The sequence below is a fragment of the Coturnix japonica genome, chromosome Z, assembly GCF_054131305.1.
Source record: "Coturnix japonica strain WE chromosome Z, WE-NBRP24, whole genome shotgun sequence".
In the NCBI taxonomy this organism is placed as follows: Eukaryota; Metazoa; Chordata; class Aves; order Galliformes; family Phasianidae; genus Coturnix; species Coturnix japonica.
Genome location: NC_140702.1, coordinates 21,408,423 through 21,433,337, shown reverse-complemented (window position 1 = coordinate 21,433,337; position 24,915 = coordinate 21,408,423). Strand labels below are relative to the sequence as shown.

Here is a 24,915-nt window from a genome sequence, read left to right as displayed (position 1 = left end):
GTCCCGCCCCAACGCCCGTGTGTGAGGGGGAATCGCCCCCTCTTGGCGGGCCGGGCTGCGGGCAGGTGAGCGGTCCTTGTATCTGCCTCCCGCTGTGAGATGAGAGCTATAGGGCTGCTGGTTTGGTAAGGGGGAAATCGAAAACTGCAGTGTGGAGTGCGCCCTTGGGCGAGTGGTCAGCAGCCCCTGGTACTCCTTTAGCTTCTTGCACAGTCTCCATCAGAGTACCTTTTTCACAGCTGTCAGTGTATTTGGCCTCAAGAAAACACCTGTCAGATCAGTATCGTCCTTCACAGATGAAAGGATTCAGAAATGAAGTTACCAGCCCAAGCTCACAGAGATCTGTGGCAGACATTCATAGTTTCGCAGCTGAAAGTTGCTTTAAGAGGCACAGCAGCCATACCAGCACTACCTGAAGAAGCTTCAGGACTACCTACAAGGTGGAGGCAGCCTCTGGGAGGCATCTGTAAATGGGCCTATTTCTCTTGAAATCTTTATGGCTTGAGGCCTGAACTGAAACAGTAAAAACAACAGCAAAAATAAAAAAAAAAAAAAAAGGTGCAGAATTGTTTTAAATAGTTTTAAAAGGAAAAAAAAAACGCACCAATGGATATTAGATTCTTCCTTCCTAATAACATGTATTTGTAATGGAAGCAAGGCTTTGTGTGGTACAACAGCACATCTCAAGGGTGCTGTGTTGAACAGGACACAGCACAGTGCCTGTAAGGGAACTGTGCCAGGAGAGGTAAGGCATTTTATTAATAAAAGATGAGCTCAATATTAGATGTGAATAAATCTTCTGTAAAATAAAGCCATTAGAGCTAGCAGTAAGTATTACTCAATCATACAGTAGCACAGACAGTTCAACTAATGCAGCTGCTCTAGATCTGACCCTCAGCCAAGTGAGACTTTGTTCTGTGAAATGCTGTAGGACAAAGGAGGTCAAGTTTAGTACCTGAATTTCACGGAAGCCTACAATCTAGAACTGGTTTTTAGGTGCCTACCAAAATTCTGTCAATGTTTAAACAGATTTATGCAAGAACAGAGAGCTGCGGAGTTCTTTGGGAAACTACAGCCCCGTGTGGTAATGGTGACATCATCAGCACGTTCACAGATCTTTTCTTACCAATGGAATCAGGAGGGCTACAACACGCCTCCAGAATGACTGTTTTGGGCAATGTTTTAAATACAGACATCAATTACTGCAGTAAATTGACTGGAATATACAGCTGTGCATCTTTGTATGTTTTGTGCTTTCATTTTCTTGAAACAAACACTCTTCTGCCTGAAGTTATACAGGTTTTGGAGAGCCATATATTTCTCCCATTACCCTAGTTACTCCTGGAGAAAATAACTGGTGTTTCCTTGACACAGCTTTTGAAAATACAACTACTTCTTGTAAAATGAAACTTTATTCTAAAATGTATCCAAAATTGCAAGACACAAGCACCATTAAACAGATAAATAGACATATATTTATGTACAGAGAGCATCAAAACACAAAACAATTGTTAATATAATTCTTATACCATTTTAATGAGTATCCATCAATAAAACTTTACAATTTAAAGAAGACTTTTCAGTTGCAAAACAGTTGTAAAATCATATGTATAAATTATGTTTACTACAATTCCAATAACAGAGGCAAAGTAAAATACAAAAATAATAATCAATACTGCAAATTCAAATACAAAACCCAAAGTAATGCTGCACAGGTACATACGTACACTGGATGAATTCATGCAGCTAGGCAGTGCAACAAATTAACTGCTTAGTTTAACTTATCACAAAGTGGAACAACCATGTCGGCAAACAGAAGAAAATATATTTTTGTAATAAATCATAGTGCATTTTGAAGTTAGACTTTATAAAATGATTGTTGAGTGATATACTTCTAAAATCCCCCATGTGATCTGAGATTCCCCAACTCCTCTCCTGCAAAATAAAATACAAATGACAAAAGCTAAAAAACCCACTGTAGTACAGAGTCTGATGTACTGGTACCATCTTGATTTTTTTTTTATCCTTGGTATCAGACTTGTTTGCAAGAGTCCATGTCCCTCAGGACATACATTACTCCTTGCTATGTGAAAAGTAAATCTTAAAACGTTCAAATGCTATCCCCATTAAGTTGAATCTCACATGATGCGTAGACTGCGCTGGTTTAGAGAGACACAGCTGAGCCTTGAGAAAAAAAACTCTTAAATCCCTACAAATTACAGAGAGAGAATAAAACGGAGGACAGAGAGACCTCTTCATTACCGAGGTTCCTATCCCTAATTGCTTTGATTACACAAACACAGAATAACATAAAAGGCTTTTATGGCTTGGATGATATTTCTTCGAATTTGCTGGGCAAGCGTAAAGCCCATGTTTCTCCACAGAGCTTGCCTTTCACAGTGTAGAAGGCTATGGACTGTTTTGGTTGGTGAAAGGAAGCCTCAGGTAACTGGATGGAAAAATACTTCCACAGTGAAAATGCTTTAGAGATAAGGAAACAAAATCAGAACAGAACCTCGTGAAAACTCGTGATTTCTTGTGTAGCTGTGATACTAAAACATGGCTGTTCACCTTTCAGTTCTGCGTTGGTTGGTTGGTACGTCATGATCAAACATAGTTAAATGCGAGGCTCACGCCCCATCAAATGTTACTGGTTAGGTGTCTAAGTTAGATGAGATACAATTACACAGTCTGACGCTTTTTTCCTAAAGTCTTAAGTGATAAGCACGCTCAGTGTTTTCACTAGGAAGTCACTGCTAATGCTACATTTCTTTGCTGAGAAGACATTAATGCACAGCAGCCTGTAAAGTACTGAAGAGTTGCTCCCTGCATCCTTTGTGCATCCACAACTCCCTTTCAAGCCAATGATAACTTTCGTGTTAATAAGTTTCAAGCAAACAAGGGATGCAGGAAAACACCTGTATTGGGTAAACAAGGTAGCAATTTATACAGCAGCATTTCTAAATTTTCAACATGCAAGCACATGTAGAGAGAAGCTAAGAGACAGCATGCACTGCAGTGATATGTCATTGTGCTTATGTCTGGTGGAGAACACTATGGCGTTTTCACCTGGGAAAACATAAACATTAGACCCAGAAGACTCAAATAGCCAGTATTAATGAAGCCATCAGCTACTATGTAGTAAAGAATACCCCAAAGGTTTGTCCGCTCGTAGCTTATAGATACTGAAGCTGAAGAGAATTACAAAGGCACAATACAAGCCTATATTTCTTGTAAATTATATATATTCATATATTTTGCTCAAACCACCTCAAGATACTGAATGATAAAATATAACTGAAAATATAAACATTAATTGAAAGTTAAGCACTAAAAATAAATGCTTGCTGGAGAAGATAGCTCATTACTTGCTACATTTCAACACTTCCCGGGTGCTAATCTTGTCCACATCTCCTCCATGGCTGACAAAACCCATCGGGATGTTCGAGAATATGGTGTTCCACCGAGCAGAATGCAAGAATATTGGGCAACAGACAGAATGGTTGTATGCATCTGAAAAGCTGTCCACAAGTAAGTGGCTACCACAGTTACCTTTGCCACTGACACTGCTTTACTCTCGGCCCAGAATTCACTAAGGACCCAGAAGCAGGAACAGAAAAAATCATGGAGGGATGAGTCTAGGGTAATTCTCGAAGATAATATATTGATTCAATTCAGCACATAAAATATCAAACAGCAGAGCAGGGATTGTACTAGCATTAGCATTCCTCAGTTTTTCTATTCATAGCTACACAAGATGCTAATCATTTTCAACACCGAATGTCCCACAACTCTGAAAATATAGCAAACATAACAATACTGCTGCTATTAGACTCATTAAAATACAAAAAGCAAATTAAGCCTATGTTTGTGTGATGAAATTATATGGCAACTTTGGAGGCAGCGGCTCTTTGGAGGCTCAGCTGAGACAATGTGGACACTTCATGAAGGTGAAAAGGCGCAAGTTGCAACATTCATATTTTTAAACCTCAGCTGTTCCTCAGCTTGCAACAAGAAGTGGCATGGTTGTTTTGACTTGGTACCCACGGTGAATGAAGAAAGACAGATACCAAGCTGGGTGAGAATTAAGGTAGGTGTATGGTGCAAGCCTGAGGTGGAACCTAGATGGGCTTTGCTAACACAGACAGTAATGCTGTCTGCAAAAATCTGGTCTATCTGAAACTGGGTACCTTCCTTATCTCCAAACCAGCATATGAAATTATATACATTTACAGAAAGCGTACAAAAAATCCCCATATACTGCCATTACTACCTGAATTTTCACAATCCTAAATTAGGAGCTTCTAGATTCATTCCTGAAAGCTCTTAGGAAAGGAATCTAGTCATCCCTAGAAAGTATATACATTAATATCTTAGTTACAACCTCACAGCTGAATTTAAAAGCAGCATATGCTATTGCTGGTGTTGATTCATCTATGCAATGGTTTCTTCATATGTTGCTTTAAATGAATGAATCAGTGCAGACAAAGAATGAGAGAGCCCATTTAACAAATAAGGGAGGGCAGGGATAAACCTTCCAGAAATGTTTAACAAGTTAATTCAAGTTACCCCTACTTATATATACGCATATATATATATATATTAAAAAAAAAAAAAAAAGAAGTACAGAAGGAGACAATAGCAAACTACGAGGCAGAAATCACATTTGAGACTGAAGGATTCATAAACTTATCTGGAAGCCACATGGATTCAGATTCTCAGGAGCTGTGTTATTCTTTTCCATTTCAGCCCATTCCAGGGATGTGAAGCTAAGTATTAAACCCAACTGTATGCTCTGAAAAGCAATTGGGATTTATCACTGGGAGGGCGATGGATGCCATCATACAGTTATCCACAGGCACCTCTGCTTCTTCCCTTCCTGTGACATAAAAGCAGAAACTTAAGACTGGTAATTTTTAGGTGGCTAAGGTTAGGGTCAGTTGAATCAGACCAGTGTGGAACAAAACCAAGTCTGGTGTGGTGGTATGAAATTACCATCACCAAACACCAGTCTGCCAGAGCACTGTCTGAGGTTCCAACCCAGATATGCCTTTGTGATAAGGGACCATGCATTTTGCATATCCCCGATCTTGCCAGGAACTCTTTAAAAATAAAGCAATGAACCTAGACTCATGATCTCGTTTCCCATGTTTAATCCTTAGACAGGCTTCCTGGGACACCAGGGATTCCCAAAGATGTGCCAGCCTGGCTGCCAGTCACACCTCCTGTGGGGAGGCTCTCTGCGCACAGGCACAGGTTGTTGTCTCTTGGTACAACAGAACTAACTCCACCAAACCTCTCAGCAGCTTAACAGCTGTGGAAAACAGCTGGATATTTTGTTAAAAAACTACTTTTAAAGAAAGGAGGCCTTTAGGTGCATGTCTGTTTTCTGACACATTCAATAAACTTCAAATTAAGATGCATGTGTGGTATAACTGCTTCTAAAGGCTGCCACTGGACTAGTTATGATCCCCTAAAGCATGACCTTAAACCATTTGGAAAGGTACCACTGTCAAGCAGCTTGTTGGACCTCTCATTGGCGCAGCCTGCTGCCCTTTTGAAACGGTCCAAGAGACTGCCTTCAAAAATCACATGCAAGTCCTGGAGGAGTTTGCAGCTGGAGTTTTTACTTGCCCTAATGCAACATGCAGGCATCTGCATATTTATGATGCACAGGGAATTTTGTATTGCCATACTTCTGAACTCTTTTGGGATGCCAGGGATCAGCTCTTTTCTGTGACTGTCAATAATGAAAGTCAAGCAGTCACTGAGGAGAAATACAGCTGCACTGAAACATACAACATCTGTGAGACCCCAGACACAATCAGTATTAATGCTTAAGGTGAGAGGTGTGCCATCCTGTTCTGCATGCATTTTCTACATTAATATTTAGATTGACAAATTACTAATTCTGGATCACTTGGAAAATTTCTGAGGTTCTCTTTATTTCTACAGATTTGAGTTTGAGTGTTAGTTTCACTTGTGATATTAAAAGTCAATCTTTGTCAAAAACACATCTACCTAGTTGTTTATATGCGGCCAGCAAGCACTTCTCTTTAACTGGGATTATGCCCTGTTCTCTGTTTTTTGACCTTAAAATTTTTTTGAACTTAGAAATATAAGGACTTAATCTATAGATGGTCCTGGAGGTGTGAGGAACATTTTTTTTCAATACTAAGCAGTTTTATGTGAATGGGTGAAGGTGCAAATTCACAATGACTGTCTTTACTCAAAAGGTCAGCCTAGTCACTTAAACAAAAAATAAATGACTAGGAATCCCCTTCAACTTTCACAGGTTGCGTTGCCAGTGATAGCTGGTGACAAGAACACACAGCATGAATGAGAATGTACCCTGGCTGAAACTGACAGTTCTGGGTTTCTGTCCTGGCACCATCACAGATACACCAGGGGAGATCCTGGTGTGTGTTGCCCACAGGGTCTGATTCCCAGCAGCAGCTTGCACACACAGCCAGCTTGGCATTGCGAGATGCTGGTTGCCCAACCGTGCTTGGGCCCAGGCCCTCATCCAGGCTGCAAACTGGGCCAGACTCTCTTAGGTTGTGTTTGATTTAATATTCCTGCTAGCAGCTTATGTATCCTGCTGTCTGAAATAAGTCCTGAAACCACTAAGCGTGCTTAACAAAGGTTTACCTAGACGTGAACAGCAAGTTTTGATGACAGAACAGGTACTATTGTAGTACACAGTACACACGGCTGCACAATCAAAGCCACCTCTTGCTTCGGGGCAGGAATTTATAGTACTAAGCAATAGCGACAAGGTTTCTGGCACAGAACCTACAGGAGTTTACAGACCAAGGTTTGCTGAGGTAATAATGCCAGCAGTTGGCTACATACAATATGTGTGCAACGTGAACCAAGTTGACAACAGTTTACCGATGCTTTAAGTAATACCATAAATATGCAATTAAATCTTCCTCCTCTCCCCACCAGAAATAAGTGTTTTCCAGCTGCATGTATGGAAATAAGAATCTGGCATAAAAAGCTGTGTTCATGGCTTTTTGTTCGTTCATTTTAGGCAAACATGCACAAAATAGATGCACTACAACATTCTTGGAAGGGGATACTTGCCACAAAAAAAAAAAAAAAAAAAAAAAAAAAAAGGCTTCACAATTGGTCATTAAACATATAGGGCATGCTGGTACACACTTCTCAGACAGCCACTGCAGGGTGAAAAAGGTTCCTTGGATGCCTTCCCTTTGTCTCCTCGCCCTAGAAAAAGTTACTTGATTCTCAGTAGAAAGTTCCAGCCCACACTGTCCTCCTGCCTCTCCTCCCCTCCCCTGTCTTATTTCATTTAGGAACTTGTATTCTTTTCCTTAACTTTTAATGTCAATGTAAATGAAAGCTTATTGCCAGCTAATGTACTTTTCAAATTTTTCTAGAAATTACAGCTTTAGTAATCATCTCCGACTTCAATCACGTAGGCTCTGTTTGGATTTTATTTTTCCTCTATTCTGCACAGCAAATATCAACTTCTGTCTCAGGCTATTTTATGTCATTGCTGGAAGTCATCTTGTCTAATGCATAATAAGCCTGAGAGAAGCTAACTTTCCTAATGCTGAACACTTAACAACAGCTCTCGGGATCTTGCACAGCCACAGTGTCTGTAATGAAATAAATGTTCTATAGTGGGACTCTCGTTACGGATGTGAACAACTTTCTGTGTGTTTATTGGGCAAATTGTTCTTGTTTTTGTGTGAACATCTGGCAGAGTACATTTAATGGAAAAACCCAAATGAGAGGGAAGAAAGCATGACGATAAAACAACAGAAATAAAGCCTACGAATCTCCAGTTCATCTAGAGGATGAGCTGGTTCCTTGAGGTATGGAGCAAAGTTCTGTACTAACAACTGTTCACACAAAACTGTTTACTCCAAGGGGACATACATAGGTTTGGCCATGGGTGTTGTTATAACTCCCTCCAACCCTGAAGAGCTGTACGTATTTCTGAAACAAACCAGACTTCTAAACTGTATGATCTAGTTCCTAGCACACCCAAGGTACTGAGGGAATGTGCCTATCAAAAAGAAAACAAACAAAAACACCCCCCAAAAAAAACAAAACAAAACCTGCAAATAAAAAACCCAAACATGTTCTGTGCTGATCCCAAAAACTAGCACCAACATCCCATAACTTTATCTTAGAAAAAACAGGCCTCTTGCTCCAGCCCTGCAAGATCCCAAGGATCCCACAGGCCTAGCTGCCAGAAGCAGTGCAGCAGCTCCCTTGGAGAGGAGGTGAGGCTGGATATGAAGGCCATTTGCCCAGACCTCCACAGCCAGGCCCCACACAGGCCTCGTGAGCCACGTGCACCAGATGTGAGGCAATCTGCTCTCAGGGATACGGAAGGAGATTTAGGCACGAAGGCCTGTATTATTCACAGCAGCTAGGAAGTAAGTTTTGGTTTTGTCTGGCTTCCCCAAAACATGTATTTCAGTAAGTATTTACAATGCTGAATTCAAATAGAGAGAGAGAAAAAAAAAATGTCATTTGTTTTCTTGCATTCTTTTGCACATAGATATTAAATAGTGGCTAGAAAGTGACCATTTCAAATCATAACTGAAAATTGTCTCTTTATTAAATGTGAAAACATGTACCCGAGAAAACCCTTACACATTTTTATGGCAAGTTTTCCCATTACATGAGAGACTTTCTTACATATTTTAGGCTTAGATGAAGAACAGTGACCAAAGAGGAGTTCAGACTAAAACTGCAAAGCTGTTAGCTATGTTGAGGGAAACTATGGCTGCATGACTGAAAGCAAAATGAAAGGACAAGTTCACAAAAACGTGTAATATAGCAGTGGACAATGCTCTAAGAAATAAAATAAGAAACAGAAGAAAGCCGTATCTGTTCCACATATCAGTACTATTGGCACATGAACGTGTTCATGCACCAGTAAAATCGGTAATATGAGATAAAATGTTGGCTTGGGGAAGACTTCTAGACTGTCCACACTCAGCCTGGGTTTTGCATTTTAGCAGTCTCACTCTTCTGAAGGATATTATTTGTATTGTTAAATCTGCTTAAAATTAAGCCAGTGTAGGCTTTATTTCAAACAAATGTGCCTGTGTTTGCAGGATCAGAATTTCAATTGTTGAGTAGACAGTCCATTTATCTTCCCTAAATTTGTTACTGTAATTTGTTTCCAAGATGACAGTGCTGGCAAACAACTTGCATGCATGCACTCAAATCAGTAATTTAGCTAAGGATTTTTTTTTCCTCTGTTTTTCATGTTGAAACAACATTTTGGTAATTTCAGTAGACTCTTTGTATTTTTCTCCATATATAGATCTGCAAAATAATGTCACACCTCAGACAAATCCTCCATTTCACCAAGGTCAGGATGAAATCTTACAAGAAAAATGATGCTATCTGAGTGGTTTCATCAAAGTTCCAGCAGGACAACTGGCACAAACAGCAGCTTATAGGATGGAGCCAATAATGTCTGGGAAGCAGAGGGAACTGCACACACTAAAATCTAAATCTAAGTCATTTACATTTGAGTGTACTCAATTTTCATAGACGTTGTGTGTCATTACATCCTGAATTAGATCCTTAGTGTGATCAGTTTAAAGAAAAATGAGCTGTTCCCACTGAAACAGTTTTGGGGGGTTTAAATTTAACAGATGTGCTTTGCCAGGATTCCCTTCCTGAAGGCCTAACCAAACCCAAGAGCATTTGGGACAGAAGCTGTGGTTCTATCCTCACTTACTGTGAAATAAATCAGAAAAAAATTACCAGGTTTTCTTTGATTGTTTGTTTTGTTTTGTTTTCAATATCTTTCAACTCTCCTTTGTGTTCTGCAAATGCAAAAACATGTGGTCAAATTCTGGAGATTCAGTCCATTTTTGGATTTTGCCTCCACCAACAGTGGATCAGAGATGCCAAAGAACAGGAGAAAACACCTAAAAATAATTGATCTGAGAAGAAGAAATCACTGCAACATTTGTCAACTGAAAATTCACTTTAACTAGTAAAGTAAAATGTTCAACACTGAATACTGTAACAGCTGGTCTCTCATTATGCTGCCCATCTAATTCCGAATCCTCTTGAAATGAAGTTTTTCATTTGCTAGCCAGAGAACAGGGCAAAATTCAAAAGATTTTTGGCCAAGCCATGAAGCTGCCCAAACACAATGATGATTCTGAACTGCTCTCCAGAGGCAAGGCTCTACTCCCTTCTTCCTATTTTCAAATATTTAAGATAACTGATTAGCTCATGTCTCTCTCCTAGTGTTTTACAGGGAGAGCAAGGGCTGAATGCCTCCAGAGGACATGAGATGTGACATGCGGTACTGTGCTCTGCAGAATCAAGAGTGGAGTGAGCCAGTCATTCTAATGGTCAGTATTCTCCTTGAGACATGGGTAGGCTGGTTTCTGGAGACTCCTGGAGGACTTGCCTGTCATTCAGATGCCAGACATCCCAAGGCAAGCTAGAACATATTTGGGTAGCCTACAGAGTGTCAGAGACCTGTCTCACCGTTACTGCTGTCTTTTGCATGTACCAACTCCCAAAATATCAGGTGCAACTGCAGTTCTTCCTTGTGCTCAGGCAATTAAGAAAATAATGCAACCCATGCGTGCAAATACAAGGTACTTGTTTTCATCAGGCTACATGTTTTACTAGTGATTCATACAGCTTCTTCCTTCCCTTAAACCCCATTCTTGTCTAAGCAAGACTCTGATATGGAGATAAAACCTAGGCATGGATGCTCCTACTCATGGGTTTATGCAGAAGATAAAGTACCGATTTCACCATGAAATCCACAAATGAACCCTAACTACAGCTGAATTCCACAGTGGCAGAATTTTTGCCAGAGTTCTGATGGTATAAGACTCCATTTCTGCAGTTCTGATAAATTATTCCCATATTTCTATGCTTTTAAGATTTCATAACTTGCTCTTAAAAACCACACAATCACAGGATTGTAGGGGTTGGAAGGGACCTCTAGAGATCATCGAGTCCTACCCCACAAAAAGCCTTACTTTAACCTCACCTGAAAGATCCATCTGCTAAATCATTATTTGTTTTTATATGAAAGCAATAAATCTATCTAAAAACACAGCATGGAGAAACTACCTGGCATCAGTGAGAAAAGTATTTCTCCCAGAACTGGACAAGTTCTGACATAATCAACAACGCTGTTGCATAAGGACAGATAAAAACAGCAGTTACGTTACGCACTGATATTTTAGTGCATTAGAAACATAAGTGGGTGTATTCAGTCAGTGCTTGGAAATAATCTTTCTTTCCATATTAAAATTCCCTTATATTATGAAAATCATACAAGGATCATAAGCAAAAGAAAGAAAACAAATGACCAAGTAAAAATCTCCCCGCAAATTTTAAAAATAATGGGATGTTTGTAATTTATGAGTCGAGCATTTGGCATGTACTGTTGTGTTCTACAGGTTCAGTTCCAGAATGGTTGTGATCACCTGATTTTAGCAATGAGCAATGAGTTACTTACAACTTCACTCATGTATGTAAGCACAGAAGGCAAGCATTCCTTACAAAAAGCAAGATGATTAGGCTACTTTATATCTGATTAAAAATAAGATGTTCACTGATTATTCAGTCCAATGTCCCAAATCTACAATTCTGCAAGCTTACCTATCTTCTGTCCCACCAATCTGTGGGGCTGCACAGTTATGGAAAGTGCTGACATACCTAGTAACTTGAAGTATGAGGGCACAGAGTTACGCATTATGAGAAGCACAGCTCAGTTCTGTTCCTTTTGGAACCAGCAGTATACATGCTGACATTTGTGCTGCAGGATAGATGCAACAGTGTTTGATTGGAACGTCTTGGAAATGAAATGTAAAGGGGAAACAATGATTTGCTGGCACTAAGAAATCCTGCATAGAAGGGAGGTTCAAAAGAACTACAGAAGATACGTCAGAAAGGATGTTATGCTCATGTATATACATTAGGCCAACATATTTTGATAATAATATTCAATATGTGCAGGCAGTTCCATTTAAAGGGTACTGCTTTATGCATAGATTTAATTTAATGGTCAGACTTCTATCCTTAAAGGTGCCAATAAACCAGACTGTTGAAGATGATGCCAAATTCAGGAGGAGAAATTAAAAATGGAGTTTGGATTAATACAAAGCCACAGTTCTGTTTAATGATGTTAGAGCAAGAAGCTCTGGTGCCAACATTCACTGCCTTACAATCTCAGTGATGTTTTGCAGGGGCTCCCTCTGAGGCACCCAGCAGACCCCAGATGGACTCAGGTCAAAGGCTCACTCAAGAGCACACTTACCTGCTGTAAGAAAGGGCTTTGGCATGTGATGTTCAGATATATCCATCTACATTAGTCCAGCTGCAGTGATATCATGTACTTGAAACTGGGCAGAAAAGAGTCCTAGAATAGTTCTTGGAAGGCTACCAACAAGGATAATACAGACGACAAATACAAGCTGCAAGGATGCCTGCACTTTGCACTACTTCTGGGAGAAGCTGAGCTGTACTGTGGACATAACCAGGGAAACTTATTAGTGACAACCATGATGGATCTCAGAAAATTGATTTTTCTTTATGCTTTTTTTTTTTTTTTAATGCAAATTACAGGGGCTCCTGGCATCTCTTTAGACAGCAACAAAATATTTTCCAAAGAGAAGCAAGTTAATTCAACCTTCATAATCACTGGGAATAAAGTCCACAAAACTACATAATGACAATCTAATCCAAGATTATAGCTAATCAAAGTAGCTATTATCACTAAAAAATAATGCTACCAAAACTTTTGATATTTTAACATAATTTTAAGCCTCCAAGAGCTTCATCCTTAACAGCCCTAGGAAGAGAATAAAATATGTATATGTTCTTATTTTCACATATATATAACATATATAAAAATAAAAATGAGTTATGAGATTCTGTTACTCCTTATGTGCATCTACCATCACAACGAGCATACTACATACAATTCTTCAGCACAAATTTATGACAAAATATCCCCTTACAAGACTGCATGGACAGCGTCTGTCCAGAAGTGCTCCTCCTATTAAGCGGCTCTTCCATTTGCAAAGTCCGAAGTGGACTTTGTTTTTTGTCTGTGGCATAAATTTTAGTGCAGCCACTTTGTGTTCACACTGCTGATCATCAGTGTTTTGACCACTACTCAACTGAAAACTTTCACTTTCCTGGGAGATCTGGAGGCCACTAAGAACTAAATTTACTTCAGTCTTGGTTTTAGATCTCTGCCTAAAGAGACGTGGGATTGTTTCCAGAAACTCCTCCTGAAAGACCACACACCTTTTCTCCACTCTGTTCCCAGCTTTCACATCTAATATGTTGACCTTATAAAACTCCCCAGACCATTATTCCTCTCCTGTCCATGGCAACAGGTAAGACCCTCACAAGACACAGTAGTCATAAAAAGTTTACTCCCTCATTTTGTTTCACAAAAATGGCTGCTTACTGAAAGGTTTGGGGGGTGAATTCATGTACCAGAGTGACCTGATTTCTCATTGGGCTTGGGAGGTTGTGTCATCAAGACCATGGATTATTATGATTTGGTTGAGAATCACTGAAAAGGGGAAACATAAACATAAATTGTTACAACAGGTTTTGTTAATAAGGACTCTACTGTATTTCCACCAGCTACCACCCCTACAGAGGATCGTGCTAAATAGAGAATCCATTCCCAAAGGCAGAATAAGCCCTGACACTTTATTGCTAGATTCTATAGCAATTGGAGCTCACATACAGTAACCTTATAGTACTCTATATATACTGAGAAGCTTGTATCAAATTCAGGCTTCCATTTCAAAATAGATATTGCAGATATTAGGCTTCAATTAAAGAAGAAAAATAACCTTCAGTGCTTCTTTTTTTTTTTTCTTTTTTTTTTCTTTTTTTTTTTTTAAAGGCAAAGTATTAAAAAAATCACCAAACATGGTGAAAATTATTAAATTTCCTCCAAAAAATTAAGATGAGCTTTCTTCTATTTCTTGAGACAACACAGTTCGTGATTCACAGGGTATGTAACTGGTATCAAACACAAGTTAATGAAAGCTCTTATAAGCAATTTTATTCCTATCCATAATGGCAGACATTTACAAAATCAGAATTTATCAAATGAGTTCACCTTAAAAAATAACTTATAAAGCAATGATATATGCAACGTAAAACAGTTCAGGAGGGGAGAGGGCAAGCAAATTTTAATAATTAGAATGTAAACGTGGAAAAAAAAAAAAAGATGGAATATAAATCCCTACTTTTCATTCTACTTAAGATGTCATGTGATAATATTTTACAGTGTCCTGCAGGGCTATATATGTATGTGCGTATTTCTGTGCCACACACACATACATATACATTTACCCACGCACGTACATACACAGATAATTGCAGTTCCATCATGGGCAGTTCTGTTATGCCACTCAGTTGTCTCAATCATATTTGGGACCCACTTTCTTGAAAAAAACAGGGGAGATGGTAGGAAAAAAAATGGTGGGTCTGATTGTGTCTGAGATCCTTTTGTTAAGACTGTACACTGGGATGAATAATTTTCTTCTGTAGTAGCTCTCTGAAGAGGGCCAACTCACTGTGGTCTTCAGGACGAGACTTGTTAACGGATCACACACTCATTGTCATGCTAGGGGAGTACTGAAAAAAGAGGAATTCACATTTTAACAACCATTTTTTTACCCTGGTAACTTAAACCTCTTCAGGACCAATGAGTTAAAATGTCAACATGCTCTTTGAATTTTCTCCTACGTTTGTACTAAAGCCTGTGCAAAGGCTTGTAGTTCAATTTGCAGAGTCATAATTTCTATTGCCCTTCATTCATTATGTAAAAATACAGCTCTTACTGATTGAGTAAGATCAAGATCATTTCTGTGTTACCTGAGTGTTGTGATGAGCCAGTACTTCAGTGATGCTTTCCAGACCTTTTCCTGATTGATTTTGGCTACTGGGGATTTAGGTAGTCAAAGAGCTGGTCTCAAGTAGCGCAGCTCATTTGTGGTAAGCTGAACCATGTAAATATTTTGGAGAGCTTTTTATTACTTGATGGGAAGAAGGGCGTGCAGATAAGCCTGACTGGAACTCCGCTATGATTTTAGCCTTTATTATTCTAGTGCTATCGACTTCAGGAGACGAGCTTGAACCAGTGGCCACTCTCCTTTATGTGAACTGAAAGTTCAGTCACCACTTTAACTTATTATTTTAACACAAGACGAACTGCAGCCCTTACCGAAGTTACAGTTGCCCTTAAGTTAGCAGTACTTTATTACAAATAATCAATGGCACAGCACATTGCCTACAGGAACTGCACATCTATATACCTAATTTGTGATTTGCAGACTATAGAAACTCAACTGGCCTAAAATCTAACTAGAGGAAAATGTTCAAACACAAGAAATATGACTGTAATGAAAACTGATACAAGAATTGGAGAGATTTATTTGCCTTTGCAAAAACAAGGCAGGCAGTAAAATAACTGCCAGAGCTGGAGCTTCAAGTTGGCTGCTTCCAGGTGTCTATGAATACCCAGTATAGGTCTTTGTCATGTAGACTGCGCAGAATGGACTACTCAGGTAAAACATCCCTGATGTTTCTTCTACTTTGGGGCATACTCCTGCCCTGTGCTGAGTATTCTCACAGTGGGCCAGCATGCTTATGTAAGCCAACAAGGTAAAACAACTCAAATGTTTAAACTAGAGGCTTAGTTCAAATGAGTTTCTGTATTATAGTAAGTATAGTCAGTGTATCCCAGTAATCACTTTGAACAAGGGATCTAAAGACAAAATAGTGCTTATTTGTTATTTTTACTTTATTATAAGTCAGGAGCTTTTCCCCAATCCCAATAAAACCCTGGCGAATGGCAAAGAACTTCTGCCTTCAGTTCAGGCAAAGTAAGCCAAATTGAAAGTCAAAGATTATCATGACCTAAGATCACATCTAATTGAGGATTTGTGTCTAGAGCTTTTTAGCAGATTTTAAAACGTTGATTCAGGTGGTACAAACTGATTTCCTCCAGTACTCCAAACAATTTGACCCCATGCCCTCTTTCTGAAGATGCACATGAGTAACATGTAGAAACTGCTCTGTTTTGCATTTCACTTTCAAATAAGTAAATGATAACAACAACAAAACACTCCAAAATCTGATTTCCCGTTAAACTTGCCATGCAATTTTTCTGTCCTGTGCTCTGAGAGGAACTGTTTATTCACATCTACTAAGTCAAAATTCACCACTTGCACAGTTAACGAAGTTGCACTCACTTCTGGCAGCAGTGATTTCCAATAGCAATAGAAGTCACTCAGCACTTCTGAAAAATCAGGCCACTGCTATTTAGGAACCTAAATGTTGATTTAGAAATACTGCTTAAGGCACAGGAGCTGGAAAATACCTTGCAACATGTTGTACACCATGTTTTGCTGCCTTAAGCTGTCTCCATTTCAAAAAAAAAAACACCATTTGTCCAAGAATGAGCACTAGAGGGCACCTTTGCCTTTCTTGTCTGGAAGAGCACGCTACCTCCTTACAGCACGAAATCTGGTGCTCTTATTTATATACTTCAGTGTGAATTTGTCCTAGAAAGATGCTCCCGTAGTGCAAAACACATTGTTTTAGGAGTCAAAGTTTGAGCAACCACAAACTGAAACACTCAGATGTAAAGATCTGTTAACTCTGTATTCCAGCTGCTCAGATTGCACCTGATAAATGCCCACTGAACACTGAATGCCTTTTTTTGTTTTTCCTTTTAAACAAAATATCATATCAGGAACAAAAGTTCCCAAAGTAAAACAACTCCATTAAAAAATACTTACGCTCTCACTCTGAAAAGGGTTTAGGAAGTTTCCACCCATCTCACCGTCATCTCTGGGAGTGCCAGGCTGATTACTCATGCTCATATTACTGGGAGAGTTCTGTTAAACAAGATTTTAAAACACAGATTAAGTGTTGAGCACCAGTTAATTTCCAGGCTTCATGAAGTGTCACACACTCAATACTACACCACAGAGCAGCACACTATGCAATGCAATGGATTTACAAAGAGAGATAAGACTGCTGAGCTATGCAGGCTTATGTCATTAACTTCAGCCCATACAGACAGGTTTCTGGCCCTAAAGGAACAACTATTTACTTGTAATTCTTATTTTCAAGGTTATTGCCACCATCCTCTCCTACTAAAGTCAGAAAAACTATAAATGTCTTCAGCAGACCTAAGAGTAAGCTCTGGCGCCATGCTCATTCATATGGTCAAGTCCAGAGGTCTATGAGCATGTGTCTTGACATACATGACTTCTAAAGGCAGACCTAGTGGTCAACATGTGGACAGCAAACACAGACCTCATAAATCAAGGCCCATATCTGGGGTCTCTGTTCACAGTTTGCAGTTAATGGAAATAGTTTCACAAGTAGTTCAGGAATGTAGTCAGACATGGAGGTGCTAAAGCACTTCACTGTGAGCAGCTAATAAAGAGTTTATAGGCAGCTGAGTTAAAGAGAATTCAGACAAAATGCTCCAAATCCAGCCCCCAAATCAGACTTGCAAACACTTTCAGAAGCAGCTGTACTTTTGTGTGTTTGCTTCCACAGAGCCTACTGCAAGAGTGTCTTAATTTTCTTTTCCAGTGTCTAGTTGTAACTGAGATGCTAATTAATAGTAACAATACAAAGATATCTGAAACTAAATGTTTATTAAAAAAACAAAAACAAAAACAAAAGGTACTACACAATCAGATCTATGAGGTTTAGAAAATGATTTCAAGATTCAGATACTTACAGAAAGGATGAAACTAGTTAACTGTCACAGAAATTATTCAGTCAACAGCTAATACATGATTATGTCAGACACTACAATTCGTTAGGTGTTTTCACAAAGCTCATTTGTGGCAACCTGTCATGCCTGGAGTACAGATGCTTCTATTTCTATCACTGTTAAGACTCTTGTTAACACAGGTTTTGCGATGGGAAGGGAATAGTCATGGAAATATGAAACCAGTTTATAATGTCTGACATAGTTTTCCCCTCGTGTCTCTTGATCCAAAAAATTGAATGTTATTGCTGTTGAATTTTACCAGCACAGATCCAACTTTGATATGCCATTATGAACTTAACAAAAACCCAGTGCAGTCAATGTGTAAGCTGATAAATTACAATTGCAAGTACAGATTTTGTTCTGAGTGACTAAATAGCAACAGCTTGAAGAATCATGAGTGAAACCACCCTTTTTTTGTATGTTATTTCTCAATTAGAATAACAGACAGTATGCTAGCTTGCATAGTTTTATAAGGTTTCTTAAAAAGCCTTACCACATCAGCACAGCAGTAGGGACTGACCATTCTACATGCCATCTGCTTTGAAAGGCCTTTTGCAGGGCTAATGAAAAGCCACCATTCATTAAGTTTTTACCGCAATCCTGATCCCCACTTTCAGTCTGAATGGTTATGGGTTCAGCTTGGTGTATTTATTTGCAACTATACATTAATGATTAAATCCATATATAATCCACACGCAGGTATCATTGTTTTTATGAGCAACCTGAAATATTGCTGATAATAGTTTCGAGACCTTGGCCTTGTGTTTTCTTTACCATCTCATTCACTCTACTTCTAATGGTGATTCCCCAAGAATCACAGGACAGCAGCACCATCAAAAACAGCAGCAAGTTAACTGATTAATTTACACCAGACAATTACATTTGTTCTTCATTGAAGTTATTGGAGCAAATTTTTAGGGATCCATAGTTTGTAAAAGGTTGAAAACTATTGCCTCAACCACGCCTACCAGACCTGAAGCAGGAATTAATTCAGGGTAGTCCTGTTGCCTATGTTATGCAGGAGGTCATACTACACAATCATAACAGTCCCTTCTGGCCTTAAAATCTATGAATATAAAGTTTAAAACCCACTAAGGCCTTGTCACATTTATTTTATATGATGCTCCCGTACTTTTGATCATTCCTTGGGGATTTACCCCTATTTTATCTTGCTCTGTGTAGTACAAAGCTTTGAAATTCTGCAATTGCTACAGTATGCCAGCCCCAAAGGTTCAAATTCCTGACATAAATGCTTTTATAGCAACTCCCCTGGGTGGCTTTTATGGCCAGTATGGGGTTTCACATTGTAGCACTAGCTGAATTTTTCCAAAGCTACTATTTCTTTGATGACTGCACAAATTCCATGGGCACTGAAAGAAACACTGGTTATTAATGTTTATTTAATATGCATAATTTCAGTTCATTTACTTCCTCCATCTCAATCTACTTCATAAAAGCTTCATGTTTTGCCATTCAGCCAATTAAAGTAAAATCGTCTCTGTCTATGGAAAATGTAGCTCTGAATTCTGTGAGCCGTACTGACTCTACCAAGGCTGGATTAATTTCCTTTATCTCATGGGAAAAGATAATCAGCTCCCCTAATATGCATTTTAATCCACTGGAGTTCTACGGCTGTATCTGAGCATCCAGCAACACCCAAACAAACTCTGTGAGCTCCACTGAACAATTCCTGTCATATTAATTAGTAATCTGGAAATCTGCTTGTGAAAAAGCCAACCGCAGGGCTAGCTGGTGATGTGTAAAGGGAGGCTGTTGCTGTAACCAGAACAATCCTGGTAACTGTGTACAAAACTGGAAGGCAGGCATGTAACAATTCTGCATGCATCAGCTACATAAATACACAATTTCCTGCAAGCAGAACCTGCAATCAAATTTCAACAGTATTATGTAGTATTAACTGCATGAAATTGTCATTGCAATATACAAGGCTCTGCCCACACACTTCTGGTACCTGTGAAGGCTGCATGTTGGGCTGTGCTATTCAGAAAAAGGTATTTACAAGCGAGTATAGAGAATGGTGTAATGAGACAACTCTATTACTTCCTGAGTAAACACCCTTTTCATTTAGATATTTGAAGACGTGCCTCAAATCTGATTTGTGCGATGTTTCATGAAACAAATCACAGGACTTCCAGGTTAATGTCTGGATCCAGGTTTTCAGAATGCCTGATAATCGTATTAGTACATATACTGATACTTAATACCAGTGGGTTTAATATAGTCTTTTAAAAATGATCCAATGGCAAGCTAATAGATATAGCTTTTTTTGTTTTCCATTTCATTCTTAAAAATGCTGCAGTTCGCAAAACAAAACATCACTGAAGAACAGGAACATTGATTTTTAAAGTGATGTATGCTTGTTATCATTGAATCCACCTCTGCAGCTCTCAGCATAGTTCATCTAGGGCAATATGGTCATTTTAGACCTTTATTTTTCACTTTGCAGGGCCTGAACACAATGCAGACCTTAAAGGCTTACAAAAGCATAGCCCTGCTATATGTGCTACTCCATCTCAGGAGCAGCAGCCAGCTCTAAGACATACTGCTGAGGTACTTCTCTTTAGAAAAGGCCACAGAGGGATGCTGTAAGGCCATAACCACCTGTGCAATTATGAAATTATGCTGTTTGCCTGTGGTGAATTTCTTCTGATGCAAGATAATGTCATCTGCATTGGCAACGGCCTCATATCCATTATAAACAGCACAGCACACTATGATACATGCCTATGTATGCTTTACTAGCCGCACTTCTCCCACAGCCCTATCTGAGCACCACCTGGGGAACAGTTCAGGTTCCTCCTTCTCCACTTCAGATATACAAATAGGTTTAACTAACTACATGCGCCTTTTGGATAGCTGGGAGCGTATCCTCAGCCTACAAAGTCCTGTTTAAGCAGAAATTTAGGCGTCTATGTGTTTGCATTTCACAATAGCCCAGGGCCAGCCTAGGGGTGCATCAACAATGATGTCCTCCGTAGGACCACAGCATCCACAGACAAGTCCAAAGTCTGCACAGCGAGGGATCTCACTGCACTGCTGTGTTACTTAGTCCTGAGCCAGCCATGAGCAGTTCATACACTCACCACAGACTCGTGCTCCTTTCTGGGAAGAGTGTTAAAAATTTCTCAATAAAAGAATAAGCTACAGAACTGTAACTGCAACAAGCTATTCATCTTTTTTCTATATTTGTAGATCAAAAGCACAAAAGTGCAGTGGTTTACTGATACACTTATTAGTTTTAGTCAGTTACACCTGAAGACACTGAGTACAAAACAGCAGTTGGCAGGGACAGATTTATCCTGCTTTATCAATGCCAAATAAGTTCATTAATTCCTTATTTGAATAAGTTCTTAAATTAATAATGATCACATGCATAGTAGAGTTCTATTTTTATGGCAGAAGTGACACATTAAAGCATAATATTATTTTTGTAGATGCAAAACCCCTGCAGGTTAAGCTCACATTCGTTCTGGGTAAAATATTTAATGGTTATGAAATCAAAACAGTGACTCTTCTGCAAGTACTTTTAAATCTAGCTTTTAGAGACTTACAATAATGATTAAGATATTAACTGTGCCTTACAGAGGTGACAAAGACAATCATGTGCTGCACACAAGTAACATCATAAAGGCATTGCCCCCAACTTGCACCTAACAAGCTTTGATTATTAGAACTGTATTGTCATTGAATTGTTGAATGGGTTGGGTCTGAAGAGACCTCAGAGTTCACTCAGTCCCAATCCCCCTGCCATGGGCAGGTTGCCTACCCCATCTCAGGCTGCCCAGGGCCTCATCCAGCCTGGCCCCAAGCATCTCCAAAGATGGGGCAGCTGTGCCAGGGCCTCACTATCCTCATTGTGGAGAATTCCTTCCTTACATATGTATACATTTGTCTTAAAAGTATGTTAGACTGTAACATGGTAAATCAAAATATGCAATGGATATACATTAATCACATGCATTAGCACACATTACTATGCAGTATGAAGTGACTCTATTTATATTCTCTACTGATCACAGGCATTGCTTTAAAGTTTTCAGCTAATGTTTACTGTCTGCATAGACTCTGAATAGTTGATGAGCAGAAATTGTAGATACATAACAAAAAGCTTCAAAACAAAGACAAAGAAAATATGTTCACAGTGAAATGTTCAAAAAATATGTTACTAGGTACTCACTTTGGAAATACTGTCCATGTCTCCTGAGCCTTAAATTAAAATAAAATAATTATTAAATTAGTTTCGAGCTGACATTAACCAAAAACCTTTTTTCCCCATACTAAATATAAGGTATGACAGCAATATTATAAAGTTTAACAGTTCGTGATCTCCTTCCTTCCCACTATCTCGTTTTGTAAAAGTTTACAGTCAAAACAGTATTTCACGTACACAACTACTGTAAGAAGAGAGAAAAGAATGAAGGACACATTTCTCATCTGCACAGGCAATTTGAATCATGTCTGTTAGGAAGAGATGGCCTTGTACAAGTTAAACAAGAGTTTGTCCAACCTCCCTGAATTCTTAGTGAAGGCAGGGAATAGGTAATGCAATTAATTTGGGGTACATACATCTAGGGGAAATGTTGCTGCAGACCAAGGGAAAAAAAAAAAAAAGCAAAGCTATGGACAATTAGTAGAAGTTAATGTTCTTGGGGTGGGGAAAAAAAAGAAAAGACTATTGTTTTTACTGAACTTCAGTTATTCAGAGCTCCCTTTTAAGGAGTGAAGAGTCCATCTCTAGTGCGTCTAGGGGGAGCTCATCAGTGTCTTTGCTCCAAAAGCACTAACCTACACACAAACGGGCTGAGATGATACCCACTTATAATGTGTTACAAACACTGATGATGACATTATCTTTTAGAAGCAGATGATCCTGAGGGTTGGAATAACAGAAACCAATTAAACTGAAATACAGTGAATGAAAGACTACTAGCAGGATATTTTTTTGCATGCTCTCACTTCGGTAAAGTCAAGAATAAAGGAAATATTTTAGGAGGGATGTATCATAGAAAGCATTTTTAGCAGCAACAGACAGCAAACAATTCTGCTCACCTATTTAGAGGAAAGACATTCCAATTAGAAGAGTGTCAGAGAAAAACAATGAAGCAAAGGGGGCTGTGGGAGGTGACTGTAGTAGCTCACTAGACTTAGTCACAAAACATAAAGGTTGAGAAGGAGTAAGATGTTTCTCCACAAATGCATCAAATTCATGAATGTTATGAAGAGAAAGAGCTATTTTGTCACAGCCAAAAGAAAACGTGCTGGTGGAAATTAGCAAAAGCCTTCTAACCACCAGCTCTGAACAAATATCCAGTAGAACAGTTGTGGTTAAAGAAGATTGGTAAATGCAAGATGAAACTTGACCAATTAACACCTTTGATTGTGAGACACCGCTGCTTACTGCAGCACGGAAATGAAAGCAGATCTCCCCCCACCTTCCTCTGTGGAAACAACTCAATTTCATTTTCAATTCAAAGTTAACCTTATGAAGAAGTCATAGTTAATTTGACTAAGAATGTAATCATTTTCACTGCCAGAAGTACCTAAGTAAATGCTACATACATACCAAATCCTCCTACAACTGTTTCAATTTTATTCTTTAATTTATCCAACAAACATTTCTATGGCTATGGAGACTGACAGAAGAAGATGTAATTCCCTTTTATACTGTTTCTCATTTATTTGCACGTAATGCACATCATTACTAATTAAAGCAACAACACATTTTAGGATTGTAATCTGTAAAGTAAGGCTGTAAAATCACAAAGTGCCCTAATGTAAAGTAATCTAGGAATTGTAGGAACCTGTCCTCCCACCAAAACAAAAGACAATTCTCTTAGGAATTAGATGTGTACTGTTGAATTTCAGTAGTTTGGAATGTATCTCCTACATGAATTTTGATAGCACGGCTATTTCTCATCTTGTTATAAACTTTTTTTTTTTTTTTTTTAATTTTTTAAATTTTTTTTTATTTAATTTCTTCCTTTGTTTTGCCTTTTTATGCTTCTGTCTCAGCCTGCAACTCTGGTGTTAGGAATGACAGATATTTCTTTGCCATGAGTGTATATAATTAAATGTTATTAACTGCAGGATGAAGCTGAGGTTTACCCACACCCATGCTACGAAGATGACAGAGCTTTTTGCCAGGGACAAAAGCCAGAGGACAGTGGCAGCTTGGCTTCTAGCTGCTGGACATGTGTTTAGCTTGTTGGGGTTTTGCCCCACAAAAGAAAATGGCACTCAGGAAAAAGCTGCTGGTGCCTTGTGGGGGCAGCTCTCTGATGTAATAGAGAACCCTGCTGGTGAACAACAGAGATGGAAGTTGCTGCCTCTGTCACCAGAAGATAGAAGAGTAAGGCATATGAACTGTGTGCACTCTTACTGCCCTGCTGGGAGCAGAAATAAATCCCTTGTCTTTATTTCTTGCGGGTATGGAGAAGTAATGCAGTTTATTTAACTGTCCCTTGTTTCTTACATCCTTTTCATGTGTCTTCCAGCAAAGAGCAAAAGCAAGGAGCAAAGAGCTTGCTAGTCAACAGATAAAGCAATGAATGTTTTGTAGAGTTGTGCAGTGCTTCTCCCTTAGATTTGTGTCCTTCAAAAATTATAGTGTCAAAAGTCAAAACTGTATCCTGTTTTTCCTGTGTCTGTACCCTCTAACAAGATAGCATGCTCTGTCTTGCTGCATTAGAATTGGCACTTGTATGAAGCTGCTTGTGCGGATGGAGTAATAATACTAATTATTAACAGACGGATGGCTAATTATAGAACAAATGAAGATATCCAATTGCTGGGAAAAAAACAGTTTAACACATACATCAGTATATGTAATAACTTACTTCCGGGTAATTGATTAGAACCTGCACCAGCATGTCACAGTAACACCTCACATTTTTGAAAGATGAGGAGACGTAAGTAAAAATGGGTCTTAGGCCATCATTTCCACTTCACTGTCATATTACGTACACTTTTAGAGTGTTTTCGATCCATTGGGATAAAGCTACACTTTCTTTCATCAATAAAATACAGCATTTTTCTTCCAGAGCTACATTATGTATGCAAAGTCATAGGCATAAAAAGTATCCTAA

The 24,915-nt window shown here is 38.9% G+C and overlaps 1 protein-coding gene across 7 annotated transcripts in view; it reads right to left on the bottom strand.

The window, feature by feature from the left end:
• Nucleotides 1-8,577: 8,577 nt before the first annotated feature.
• The window catches only part of SSBP2 (single stranded DNA binding protein 2), a 157,069-nt gene continuing 140,731 nt past the window's right edge, over nucleotides 8,578-24,915 (bottom strand). For 4 of the 7 annotated variants that reach the window (XM_015849770.3, XM_015849771.3, XM_015849772.3 and 1 more), the window contains 3 exons: nucleotides 22,008-22,036; nucleotides 16,815-16,913; nucleotides 8,578-14,646 (listed from right to left, as the gene is read on the bottom strand). In XM_015849770.3, coding sequence (XP_015705256.1) covers nucleotides 14,617-14,646; nucleotides 16,815-16,913; nucleotides 22,008-22,036 — 158 coding nt within the window. In that variant the 3' untranslated portion in view covers nucleotides 8,578-14,616. The remainder of the gene's footprint in view (nucleotides 14,647-16,814; nucleotides 16,914-22,007; nucleotides 22,037-24,915) is intronic. The other 3 variants (XM_085529662.1, XM_085529663.1, XM_085529664.1) reach the window with 1 other exon arrangement.